General features: G+C 23.2%; 3 protein-coding genes across 4 annotated transcripts; 2 read left to right on the plus strand and 1 right to left on the minus strand.

The window, feature by feature from the left end:
- Window positions 1-277: 277 nt before the first annotated feature.
- LOC122511227 (protein tumorous imaginal discs, mitochondrial) lies at window positions 278-8,470 on the minus strand. 2 transcript variants are annotated; one of them, XM_043626356.1, is made up of 5 exons: window positions 8,070-8,470; window positions 6,957-7,429; window positions 3,735-3,998; window positions 3,149-3,593; window positions 278-611 (listed from the first exon to the last, which is right to left on the minus strand). In XM_043626356.1, the coding sequence occupies exons 1-5, from the start codon at window positions 8,263-8,265 to the stop codon at window positions 412-414; spliced, it is 1,578 nt and encodes a 525-aa protein (XP_043482291.1). In that variant the 5' UTR covers window positions 8,266-8,470; the 3' UTR covers window positions 278-411. The 2 variants fall into 2 exon arrangements, with proteins under 2 accessions (XP_043482291.1, XP_043482292.1); XM_043626357.1 differs by lacking the exon at window positions 278-611 and adding an exon at window positions 2,715-2,800.
- An 86-nt stretch (window positions 8,471-8,556) lies between these two features.
- Window positions 8,557-12,227, plus strand: LOC122511230 (ubiquitin-fold modifier 1). Its single transcript, XM_043626361.1, has 4 exons — window positions 8,557-8,725; window positions 10,355-10,411; window positions 11,717-11,847; window positions 12,050-12,227. The coding sequence occupies exons 1-4, from the start codon at window positions 8,721-8,723 to the stop codon at window positions 12,118-12,120; spliced, it is 264 nt and encodes an 87-aa protein (XP_043482296.1). The 5' UTR covers window positions 8,557-8,720; the 3' UTR covers window positions 12,121-12,227.
- Window positions 10,418-11,583, plus strand: LOC122511229. The gene has a single exon (XM_043626360.1). It carries the CDS (start codon window positions 10,503-10,505, stop codon window positions 11,460-11,462), a length of 960 nt encoding a protein of 319 aa, XP_043482295.1. The 5' UTR covers window positions 10,418-10,502; the 3' UTR covers window positions 11,463-11,583.

Below are 12,227 nucleotides of genomic sequence, written 5' to 3' on the forward strand. Positions count from 1 at the left end.
CTACATTTTTTTTTAAGAGAACGAGATGGAAAAACAAATCAATGCCGAGTAGTAAAAATTTATTTTTAGCTAATTTAATTCATTTCAGCAAAAAAGTTTTTTTTTTGTCATTCTTCAAAATCTACGGAAGGATATAATATCCTTTTTTTCTAAGTCCTGACTTTAAAATCATATTTGAATATTTATATTTTAATTTTTTAGATAAAAAAAACCAATTTTTTTGAAATAAAAAAAAGGAAGAACAGTAAAAAATGAGAAAAAGAGAAAAAGAGACGAATAAACCATTTACAATAGCGTGTTCGATATAAAGTTTGGTAAAAATATAAAGTCTAACGTACTTAATGTGCTTTTCACTGGAAAGTTCCGAAGTTGACAAAAAAATGAAATCAACTGCTTTTGAATATCTACAAATTAGGGCATCTTTCGTCGTTGTTTCTTCATGGCGTTCTCACTTTTATTTTTATCTTCCGAAATTGAACTGTCACCCTGGGATTTATCGCCAGGACCCTCTGGTATTGATTGCAAGGGTTGTTTTGAAACTGGGTGGTCATCTAGAGCTGCCCTCAAAGCCTTCACAAGCTCCACAGGTCCCTCAAAAATTTCTTTTGTTCCTAAGGAAAAATAAATTAAATAAATTAAAATTTAGAATTTAGATTAAAATTAGATATATTAATTTTTTCTTATTGATTAACTAGTAAAATTTTCGCGCGAAACGCGATAAATTTCATTTATTACTATTATTATAAAAATTTTTTTAAAAAATGTTTTTTTTATTCTCGGACGTAAAAGATTGATTAATATTAATTTCAATTTTGGAATAATTTCAGATTCGAAATTTCGAAAAAAAATTCAATTATTGACTAATTTACTAATTAATTATTAAATTTGTTTTCAAAAACTTGAATACAATTTTTCGCAGAAATTCAATTACAATTTTCAAATACAATTTCAGTAAAATTTCTTAAAAGAATTCAATTATTTTTCAAAATTTGATAAAATTCTTCGAAAAAATTCAAAATATTTAGAAAAATTGTTATTAAATATTTTATAAGAATTGAAATACTTTCAGTAGAATTTTAATAAAATTCCTCGAAAAAATTCAATTACTTTCGGAAATTTTAATAAAATTTCAATTATTTTAATAATTTATAAAAATTTTCACAGGAATTAAATTATTTTATAGAATTTTAATAAAAAATTCTTAGTAGAAATTCAATTACTTTGAAAAATTATGATAAAATTATTTATGACAATTGTATTATTTTAATAATTTTCATTTTTAATAAATAAACAAAAATTCTTCGGAGAATTTAAAATTTTAATTATTTTAATGAATTTTAATAAAATTCTTCGCAGAAATTCAATTATTTTCAATACAATTTGAGTAAAATTTCTCAAAAGAATTCAATTATTTTAAAAAATTTGATAAAATTCTTCGCAAAAATTCAAATTACTTTGAAAATTTCAACATAATTTATAAAATTCTTAGCAGAAATTTAATTACTTTGAAAAATTTTGATAAAATTATTTATGATAATTGAATTATTTTCATAATTAATAAAATTCTTGGCAAAAATTTTATTATTTTTGGAAAAATTCCAATAAAATTTTTTATAAGAAAAAAATTGAATTAAATAATTTTAAAAATTTAATTCTTTTCCTACATAAGAAAAATTTTTTTTCAAAACTTCAATTATTTTGAAAAATTTTGGTAAAATTCTCTTCAAAAATTCACTTCTTTTTAATTCAATTTTAATTAAATTCTTAGTGAGATTTCAATTATTTTCATAATTAATACAATTTCAGTAAAATTTTTCAAAAGAATACAATTATTTTGAAGAAATTGACAAAATTTTTCGCAAAAATTCAAATTACTTTGAAAATTTCTATAAAACTTCAACTATTTACATAATTTATAAAATTCTTAGCAGACCCTCAATTACTTTGAAAAACATTGATAAAATTACTTATGAAATTTGAAATATTTTCATAATTAATACAATATTTCGGAGGAATTCAATGATTTTAAAGAATTTTAATAAAATGCTTCAGAAAAAAATTATGAAAAATTAAAATAAAATTCTTTATAAAAATTCACTTAATTTTAATACAATTAATAAAATCCCTAGAAAGATTTCAATTTATTTTATAATTAATAATATTTCTCGAAAGAATTCAATTAAATTAAATAATGATAATATAATTTTTCGAAAAAAATTCTAAAATTTTGATAAAACTCTTTTTAAGAATTTAAATATTTTTAATATTATTTTAATTAAATTTCTCGTAAGAATTAATTTGTTTTTCAAGATTTTAATTTGATTTTTCTCAGGAAATTCAATTATTTTGAAAAATATTGATAAATTTCTTTTTTAAGAATTTAATTATTTCAGATTCCAAATTATAAATGAAATAAATAAAGAAATAATATAAAAAAAATGTTTTTAATTGAAAACATTTTCGTATTTTGTAATCTTCAAAGCATTAAATTTAAAATTACATGATTTAGAATTTAGTTTCGTTACTTTTTCTTGAAAATAAGTAAATCCTGTTCTTATTACGTCCTATTTTTCACGAATTCTATTTAAAGTTGTAGTTCTTCAAAAATCATAAATCCCGGCAATAATTCCAATGAAGGGCGAAAATTAAAAACCAGTACGATCGGGAAACACGTCGACTAACAAGATGAACCTGCACCGGAAATAAACAACTCACCTACTAAAATCTTATCCAAATATCGCCTTCTTGACCTTATCGAGTAGACCTTCAGGGCGACTCGCTTGAGTTTGCGCCGACGTGCCTAAAAAAAACCAATTTGTTTTTTTTTCTTTAAAGAAAATTTAAATTTAAATTTTTCAACAAACTCTTTGCTCAAGTTCGTCTTTTTTCTCAAAAAAAGAAACAAAATAAAAATTTGTAAAAAAAAGATTGATGAAACTAAAGGCACAGATACATTTTTCAAAAACTGCTTTATTTCAAAGCACAAAATGTACACGTTGGGAAAACTCAAGCGATGCTCTAATGTATCATTAAAAAAAAAAGTAACGATCATTGCATCGCTGACAATTGATAAATAAATGATAAACTAATTTCTTTTTTAGCAGCTGTGCAATGCTCGTGACATCAAACTTTTATTTTTTTTTCTTACCATCCTTCTTCGACGCCACACCCTGAATCGTTCCGGGCGTATCAGCTTCAAGTTCAGCGTACGCTTGCAATAGGGCTTTCTGCTTTTCCGTCAATTTCGTCGGTATTGTAATTTTTATATGCACATAATGATCACCATAACCCAGTGAGCTCACTTTCTTCAGGCCTTTTCCAGTTAGACGAATTTGCGAATGGGACGAAGTGCCCGGTGAAATTAAAATCGTCTGATCCTCATAGATACCCTCAACTCTTATTGTACCGCCGAGAATTGCTTGCGAGAGGGAAACTTTAGCGTCCGTGTGCAAATCGGCACCGTCCCTTCGGAAATATCTCGATTTTTCCACTCGGAATGTCACGAAAACTTCCTTATTTCCCACAGCCATTCGAATTGTTTGTCCATCCTCGACGCCAGCCGGCACCGGAACTGTGACTTTTTTTCTTTGAATCTAAAAAAAGGGGGGAAAATATTCGTTAAATTTTTTTCTTTTTTCGATTAAGAACTTACGTTCGAAACAATTTTTTTCTTTTTTCGATTAAGAACTTACGTTCTTAATCGAAAAAAGAAAAAAATGTTTCGAAAAACTTACCGCTTGTCCTTTTCCCTCACAATTATTGCAAGGGAATTTTATGTACACTCTAGATCCGTGACAATAACGACAAGTAGAACGCATTACAAAGGGACCTGTACTAATAGTTTCCATTCCTGTTCCATTACAATAGTGGCACTTGATTGCCTTTGTTCCTAACTCACAACGAGTGCCTTGACATTTTGGACAAGTATCGACAACATTTAGTTCAATGTCTTTATTAACTCCACGAGCCGCTTGAGAAAAGGTAAGATTCATTATCACCTGTAAAACAAAAGAGAATTAGACGAGTTTTTTTCACAAATCGAAAAAATATACGTACTTTTAAATAAAAACATTCGGAAAAAATTAATTAATCCTCAACAGGCTTCAAACTCGATAATTTATTTTATAAAACTAGCAAAAAAAAATAGCTTTAAAACTGTAAAAAAGTATTAAAAAAAAAGTAATTATCGAAAAATAAAATTTGACGACTCACTTTTTTTCATAATTTCTAAATTGAATTTATTTTTCAATGTAATTCAAAAATAAAATCATTATTTTAATGTAAATATTTATTCCTATTTATTCTTCCACGGGAATTTAAATATTTTAACTGATTTCAATGTAAAGTCTTTTTGAAATTTAACTATTTCAAAAATTACAACTGCATAATATCTTTCGAAATTCAAATATTCTTTGTTGAAATTTTTTAATAAAATTATTTAAAACCTTAATCATTTTATTTCAAAATAAAAACAATATTATTTCAAACTAAAAATGTTAGTATTATTAATTTTATAACAATTAAAATTTTCAAAGATTTCAATTATTGAAAAATCTTTAGATATTTAATTATTTCTAAAAAATTCACATTATAACGCTTCTAATATTCAATTATTATTATCTAAAATTTTATCTGAAATTCAATTTTAAATAAATTTTTATTAGAAGGTTCGATGAGAATTCAATAATTATTGAAATACAAAAATAAATAAATTATTGAATATTATAAATATTTCTTAAAAATATATTCGTATAAAGAAATTTATCAAAATTTTTAAGTAATTGGATTTTTTCGAAGAATTTCAACAAAAATTTTGAAAATAATTGATTTTTTCGCTGAATTTTATAATTTATGAAAATAATTGAATTCTTGAGACGAATTTTATTACAATTTTTTTTTTAAATAATGGAATTCTTTTGGAAAAATAGATATTGGAAATAATTGAATTTCTACAAATTTTCGAAAATAATTAAATTCTATCAAGAAATTTAGATGAATATGTATTGAAAATAATTATTAACTTCTAATAAACAAATTATATCAAAATTTTTTAAATAATTGAATTCTTTCGTAGAATTTTAATAAAATTTTCAAGAATAATCGCATTTTTTAAAGAATTCATTTAAAATTATATTAAAAATAATTGAAATTAAATTACCTAAAAAGATGTACAATAAGAAATAAATCTAAATCTAATTGAAATTAAATTAACTTAATTAAACAATTGAATTCCTGTAAAAAAGTTATTATTTATAGAATTAATGAATAAAAATAATTTAAAATAAATAAAAATTGTAAAAATACAAATATTCAATTGTTTAGAAGAAAATTTAAGTTCGTAGGAGAAATTTAATTAAAATTGTACTGAAAATAATTGAATTCTTTTGAAGAATTTTAATAAAAAATTTTAAGAATAATTTCAATTTTCGAGGAATTTATTCAAAATTGTATTAAAAATAATTGAATTTGTACAACGAATTTTATTTTTAATTTTTAAAAATAATTGAATTTCCAAGAAGAATTTTATTATATATAATAAAAATAATTGAATTCTTGCAAAGAACTTTATTAATTTTTTTTAATAATTGAATTCTGTGCAAAGAATTTTATAAAAATTTTTTTAAATAATTGATTTTTTAAAAAAATTTTATGAAAATTGTGTTTTAAATAATTGAATTCCACTGAAAATTTTATGATTTATTATGGAAATAATTGAATGTTTTCAAAGAATTTTATAAAATTTTTTTTAAATAAATGAATTCTTTTGAAGAATTTTTATAAAAATTGTAAGAATAATTGCAATTTTCGAGGAATTTAATTAAAATTTTATTAAAAATAATTGAAATTCTGCGATGAGTTTTATTATTTATGAAAAATTCCGAATTTCTAAAAAAAATTTTAGGTATTATTTTTGAAAAAAATTGAATTTTTGGGAAGAATTTTATTATTTATAAAAATAATTCAATTTTTGCAACGAATTTCTTTTTTAATTTTTGAAAACAATTAAGTTTCGGAGAAGAATTTTATTATTTATAATAAAAATAATTGAATTCTTGCAATGAACTTTATTAATTTTTTTTAATATTTAAATTCTGTGCAAAGAATTTTATAAGAAAGTTTTTAAATAATAATTGATTTTTTTCGAAAAAATTTATTAAAATTGTGATTTAAATAATTGAATTCCACTGAAAATTTTATGATTTATGAAAATAATTAAATGATTTCATAGAATTTTATAAAAATTTTTTTAAATAATTGAATTCTTTTGAAGAATTTTAATAAAATTTTTTAAAATAATTGAAATTCTTGCGATGAATTCTATTAGTTATGAAAATAGTAATTGAATTTTTGTAATGAATTTTATTTATAATTTTTAAAAATAATTGAATTTCTGAAATTTTATTATTTATAAACATACCTAATTGAATTCTTGCAAAGAACTTTATTAATTTATTTAAATAATTGAATTTTTCGAAAAATGTTATGAAAATTGTGTTTTAAAAATTTTAATTCCATTGAAAATTTTATTACAATGTAAATAGTTCAATGTTTTCAAAGAATTTTATAAAATATTTGTTTTTAAATAATTGAATTCTTTTGGAAAATTTTTTATTAAAATAGTAGATATTGAAAATAATTGAATTTCGAAACATTTTTGAAAATAATTGAATCATTTGAAAGAATTTTATTAAAATTTTTTGAATTGTAGCTAATTTTAAGTATTAATTTTCTATTAATTTGTATATTAAAATTTTTTTATTCAAACTATTGGCGAATTTTAAGTAGTGCAAATTCTCAAAAATGGAAAAAAGTAGCTTCTAGTGTCACAAATCTAAAAAAAAGTATCCAGATAATAGTAAATCGTAAAAAAGTAGTAAATAGTTGGTTTTTGTAGATGAATACGAAGCCTGCTGTTAATTAATTATGTAATCATTAATTAAATAGTCATTAATTACCTCTTGTGCTGCTCCATAACCATATCTCGAATCAGCCAAATCCTCATAATCAGCGAAAGCTGAACTATTGAAGCCAGCTTCTCCAAATATTTTTCTAAATAATTCCTCAGCATTAATTGTCGATTTAAATTGCCAATTAAAATCTCGGTGATTTTGATTTGCCTGATGTGCTGCTCCACCTCCCATTCCCATTTGCTCTGATGTTGCACCCCATGCATCGTATTCTTTTCTTTTAGCGTCATCACTCAGTACTTCATAAGCCTCGGAGACTTCTTGAAATTTTTTACCCGCATTCGGATCACTCTTATTTGTATCTGGATGATACTTTTTTGCTAATTGATAGTAAGCCTTCTTTATGTCCTTTGCCGATGAATTTCGAGACACACCCAATATTTCATAATAGTCACGTTTCTTTAAAAGTTTATTTGTCACATGAAATTCTCTCCGTTGCTGTGTAAATTTTTCTATTCGATCTGAAACAATATTTTAAAAAAACTGTAAACAAAACTGAAAACTGTAAAGAAAATTTTCTCTATTCTCGAACTTATAAACATAAATAAATTCGTGACAATAAATTCTATTTATAATAAATCGAATGAATAAATTCTATATAAATTCGTAAAAAAAGATTCTATTATGTTACAATTATATCATTAAATAAATAATGTGTATCAATAATGACTTATGAAATTTAGTTCTAAATATAAATGTTAAGAACAAAAATCGAAAAATTTGAGGTTATAACCACGAATTTGCAAAAATATAAAATTTACTTATCAACATTGATTACAATATTTTTGAATCAAAATAAATTATAATCCAGAGCCACAAACATTTTATTCTGGATTATTTTCTCTATATTTTATTTATTTTGCAATTAATTTTCTTGAATTTCACAAAGTTCACCAACGTGGTATTAAGGTTATAAGTACAAAAAAGTATGACAACACTTTTCACTGAGTGTTAGTAACTGAAAATAATCTCGTATCAGAGTGCAAGTTAATTTCAAAAATTCCAAATTTATTAAAATAGAGAAAATAAGGAAACATTCACGAAACTATATGATGTAATCTAAAAAAACTCGTGCATTGACACGAAGTATAAGTGATTTACATTTTTCTTGATTTTGACGATTCCAGACATCGACACCCAATGCTAAAGTAGCAAAATATCGTTGACAGGAATTGCAACGTTGTAAAATACCACTTCGTAATTTATTTGATTTGGAACACGTTATTAAATTCACATTTTTCGGATTAAAAATCGCCGTGAGTCCTTTACCGGTGGCCATGTTCGTTAAAATACGCATGGCGATTCCAAAGGTCACGTGACATTAGGAGCAGATGACAATTTTATTGTATAATTCACACTCAGTTAAATTAATGCAAAATGAGACTGTCACTATTAATCACGTTCAATTGAAATGTTGGTAAATTTTTAAATGTCTTTCCTTTATTTTGTATCCGAAGAAAAGTATAATTTTATTTTTATTTACAACCTTTACAACAAAAATGCAGAAATTTAACCTCAATGACATGCGCAAACACGATTCTGCGCAAATGCGATGCGCGTGGGAAAAAATGACAGCGCCCTCTTTATTTTTTGACAGTTACTAAAAGTGACAGCTGGTCTGGTACTGATACTGGTAAAAATCGAGGTTAATTTTGTTCTGTTATTTTGTGCATCTTGTTCTTATAAAAGGAACAATTTTATTTACATCAGTCACTTAGAACAATTTTTCATAGGCAATTTTATTAATAAACAATGGCGTAAGTAATTTTTACAATTGAAAATATTGGAAATATTCTAAGAAATTGACTTTTGAATCACTGGACTTGAAACATATGTTTTTCAACATATGATTTACTGAATTTTTAATTTTTCAAATGTCAATAGAGATTTTTAATCAAATAGACTAAATATCGTGTTATAAATTTAACTATAATCAGGCCTCGGATATTATGACTTGTTCGACTATTTTCAAATAATGAAACTTTTATCGACTTATATTAAAAAATTACAACTTTTTCGACTTTTTTTTACAATGACAAAATACCACATTTAGAGTATAAAAACTGCAACTTATTTCGATTTTTATTAGTGTGAAAAGTATAATTTAGAAAAATCTCTCAAATTAAATTATTTTTGAATAATGTTTCTAATTAAATTTTCGAAATATACCATTAAAAAGCTTCTGAATAATTGAAATTTTATCAAATTTAATTAAAACTAATTGATTTTTTCAAGTATTTTATTTATAAATGTTGAAAATCAACTTTTGAAGAATTTCAATTTGCAAAATTTGGAAAAAATAATAAAATTTAATTCTCAAAAATTTTAAAGAAAAATCTTCAAGTTTAAATTTAATAAAAATGACGTTAATGAAAATTAGTTTCTAAAAATTATACTAAAATATTTTTGGATAAAGATAATTCCCAGAATTTTTTCATTCTAATTTTTAAAATTCAATTATTTTCAAAATTTTCGATTTCATATTTCCGAAAATGCAAATACATACAAAAAATAATAACATTAACGTTTTTTAGAATTATTTTTAACATTTTCTGGAAGATAATCATATTCAAAAATTTTAATTAAAATTCAAAAAAATTAACTAGTTTCTTTTTAAATTAAACAAAACTTCTTTTTATAAATTCAATTATTTTCGAAAAATTACTTTACAATATTTATAAAGAAACTAATTCTTAGAATTGTTTTATCACAATTTTGTAAAGTTCAATATTACCTTCGAACAAAGTAAATTAAAATTTTTTAAAGTTTACTTTTTTTAGACTTATTACAATTTTAGAGAAATTATTTATAATTAAAATTCTTCAAAAATTTGATGGTTTTTTATATCTTTTAAAAATTCAATTATTTTTCAAATATTTCAATCAGATTTCAATTTTTTTTCAAAGATTTTACCAAATTTCATTTTTTTTTTTTGACATTTTTTAATTGTATATAATTGTAAAACTATTGTCTTTCAAAAATTATTTTAAAATATTGTTAAAAAATTAATTCCAAGAATTTCTTTATTAACATTTTTGAAAATATTCTACCTTAATGTCTTTACAAAAAATCGGCAATTTCAATTATTATAGAAAATTGAATTTTTGTATTTAAATAATTTTGAATTTTTTAAGAACTTTCAGAAAATTATTAAAAATTAATATAGATAATTGATTGAAAAACGGAGTTTAGTTAAATATCAGTAGAAAATAATTTAATTTTGGGAAGGGTTATTAGTTGTAATTTTTAGAAATTATTAAATTTTAGAAGTTGAAATTTTTTAAATTTTATTTCCCATGAAAAGAAATAAGTATTTAAATAATTATTTAGCAAAATTATATAATGGATAGTGTCAATTTTCTTTAAATAAACTTTTTTATTTACAGATCAAAAGTCACTTTCAAAATCACTTTGACATCAGATCCAAAGTTGCCCTTTAAAGTGTAAGTTTATTTTTTACACTAAACGTAGTAAGTAGTTTCGGTAATTGAATAATAGAAAAAATATTTAATAAAACAAAATAAACAATTCAATATGATTGATGAATTCGATGATGTTCTGGAAGTATTCGTCACATTTTGCAAAATAATTGACGAACCGCCTTTAACCGAAAGTATGGAGAAGCAGGACTTTGTGAAAATTTACGATTGCTGTGAATTTATTGAAAACTTTATAACAAAAGTAAGGGAACAAGAAAAAGAAGTAGAATTCGAAAAGTATTTAAATTACCGACTTTCCACTACGTATCAATGTTCAAATTTCGAGAAAGCTTGTGACAAAATGCTCGAAATATTAATGAAAGACCCACGTGTTTCAACGAGGAAAATTGATATACTATTCAGTATTTATATTCAACGTTTCGGTCAAGAGAGATTTCGCACATTTTTAGATAGCAACTTAAAAGATGCAATGTATTCAAATTTAATATTAAATTCCCTAGCGGAGCAACAAGTTCCAATTTCTGAATTACGTGACGACGCAATATTTTTCACCTGGGATAAGCAAGTGACTAATGGAAAAAAAATTGAAGTTGCTCAATATATTGACAATATGTTGGACGATAATCAAGTATCGAAACTGATTGACGGATGTCTAAACAGTAAAATGAAACCGAAAACAAAAAATCTCATTATGGAGAGATTTACATTGAGAGCATTTGAAAATAATAGGAAATTTTTTCAAGAAATTCTAGAAGTTGAACCCACGAAACTTGTGAAAATTCTCCAGGAAAATTCGAAATTTTGTACCAATTTTTTAGATACTGTCTTTTATTTTGGACGTTCAATGTTTTTCCAGGAGGGAAATTGGATTTCAGAGGAGGGTGTTCAGTATGAGGATATTGCGAAAATTTTCCGAATTCTTCTAACTGAATCAAATGAAATTAGTTGTCAGACACAGAGGCAATTGAATATTGCCAAGGAAATGGATGGGAATTTTTGGGAGGATATTGAAAGAGACTGCGTTCGTTTATATATTGTGAAAAATGTCAATTAGGGTTTAAATAATTTTCTCTCGTGTAAAATAATTTTTCTACAATTATAGAATATTTCTAATAGTAATTATGCTAGTATGTTAGACGTTATGGCATATTTTAAAAAAAACAAATATATAATTTTAGACCAGCAAGAAAGAAAAAACACATTTATTACACTAAAAAATTAAAAAGATTTAATGTTATTTAGAAAAATAAAAATTTGTTATGGAATAATAGAGTATTTTTTCTACAATCTTTTGGGTATTTGTTGCAGACTGAGCGTGCCGGAAAATACACCTTTTACGGCGGTGTTAAAGTTTGCTGCGGAGGAGTTCAAAGTAACCCCAGCTACGTCAGCAATAATAACTGACGATGGTGTGGGAATTAATCCACAGCAAACAGCGGGTATGTAAAAAAAAAGAAAAAAAATTCATTCGTAAAATGAAAATTATGATTGTAATTAAAATTACAATTGTTAAAATTAAAATTACAATTGTAATAATCAAAATTAAAATTATAATTGTAATTAAAATTATATTTATACAATAATAATCGAGTTAGAAATAAATTTGAAATTATAATAAAAAATTGTTTCCATTAATTGCAGGAAACGTCTTTTTGAAGCATGGCTCAGAACTTAGACTAATACCCAGAGATCGTGTTGGTGGAATTAGTTGACTATAGATAGAAAATAATTATAATAAACAAATGAAATAATTTTATTTTAATATTCCGTTAAATTTATTCTTCACTACGACCTTAAAATAAATATCCATTTCTTAAAA

The sequence above is a fragment of the Leptopilina heterotoma genome, unplaced genomic scaffold, assembly GCF_015476425.1.
Source record: "Leptopilina heterotoma isolate Lh14 unplaced genomic scaffold, ASM1547642v1 Lhet_81, whole genome shotgun sequence".
NCBI lineage: Eukaryota > Metazoa > Arthropoda > Insecta > Hymenoptera > Figitidae > Leptopilina > Leptopilina heterotoma.

Coding starts and splice junctions, on each gene's coding strand:
- LOC122511227 (XM_043626356.1), bottom strand. CDS start 8,265: ATGCGTATTTTAACGAACATGGCCACCGGTAAAGGACTCACGGCGATT. Junction 7,430..8,069: donor TCGTCAAAATCAAGAAAAAT/GTAAATCACTTA, acceptor ATATTGTTTCAG/ATCGAATAGAAAAATTTACA. Junction 3,594..3,734: donor GTGAGGGAAAAGGACAAGCG/GTAAGTTTTTCG, acceptor CCCTTTTTTTAG/ATTCAAAGAAAAAAAGTCAC.
- LOC122511230 (XM_043626361.1), top strand. Junction 10,412..11,716: donor CCAAAGTTGCCCTTTAAAGT/GTAAGTTTATTT, acceptor TATTTGTTGCAG/ACTGAGCGTGCCGGAAAATA. Junction 11,848..12,049: donor TAATCCACAGCAAACAGCGG/GTATGTAAAAAA, acceptor CATTAATTGCAG/GAAACGTCTTTTTGAAGCAT.
- LOC122511229 (XM_043626360.1), top strand. CDS start 10,503: ATGATTGATGAATTCGATGATGTTCTGGAAGTATTCGTCACATTTTGC.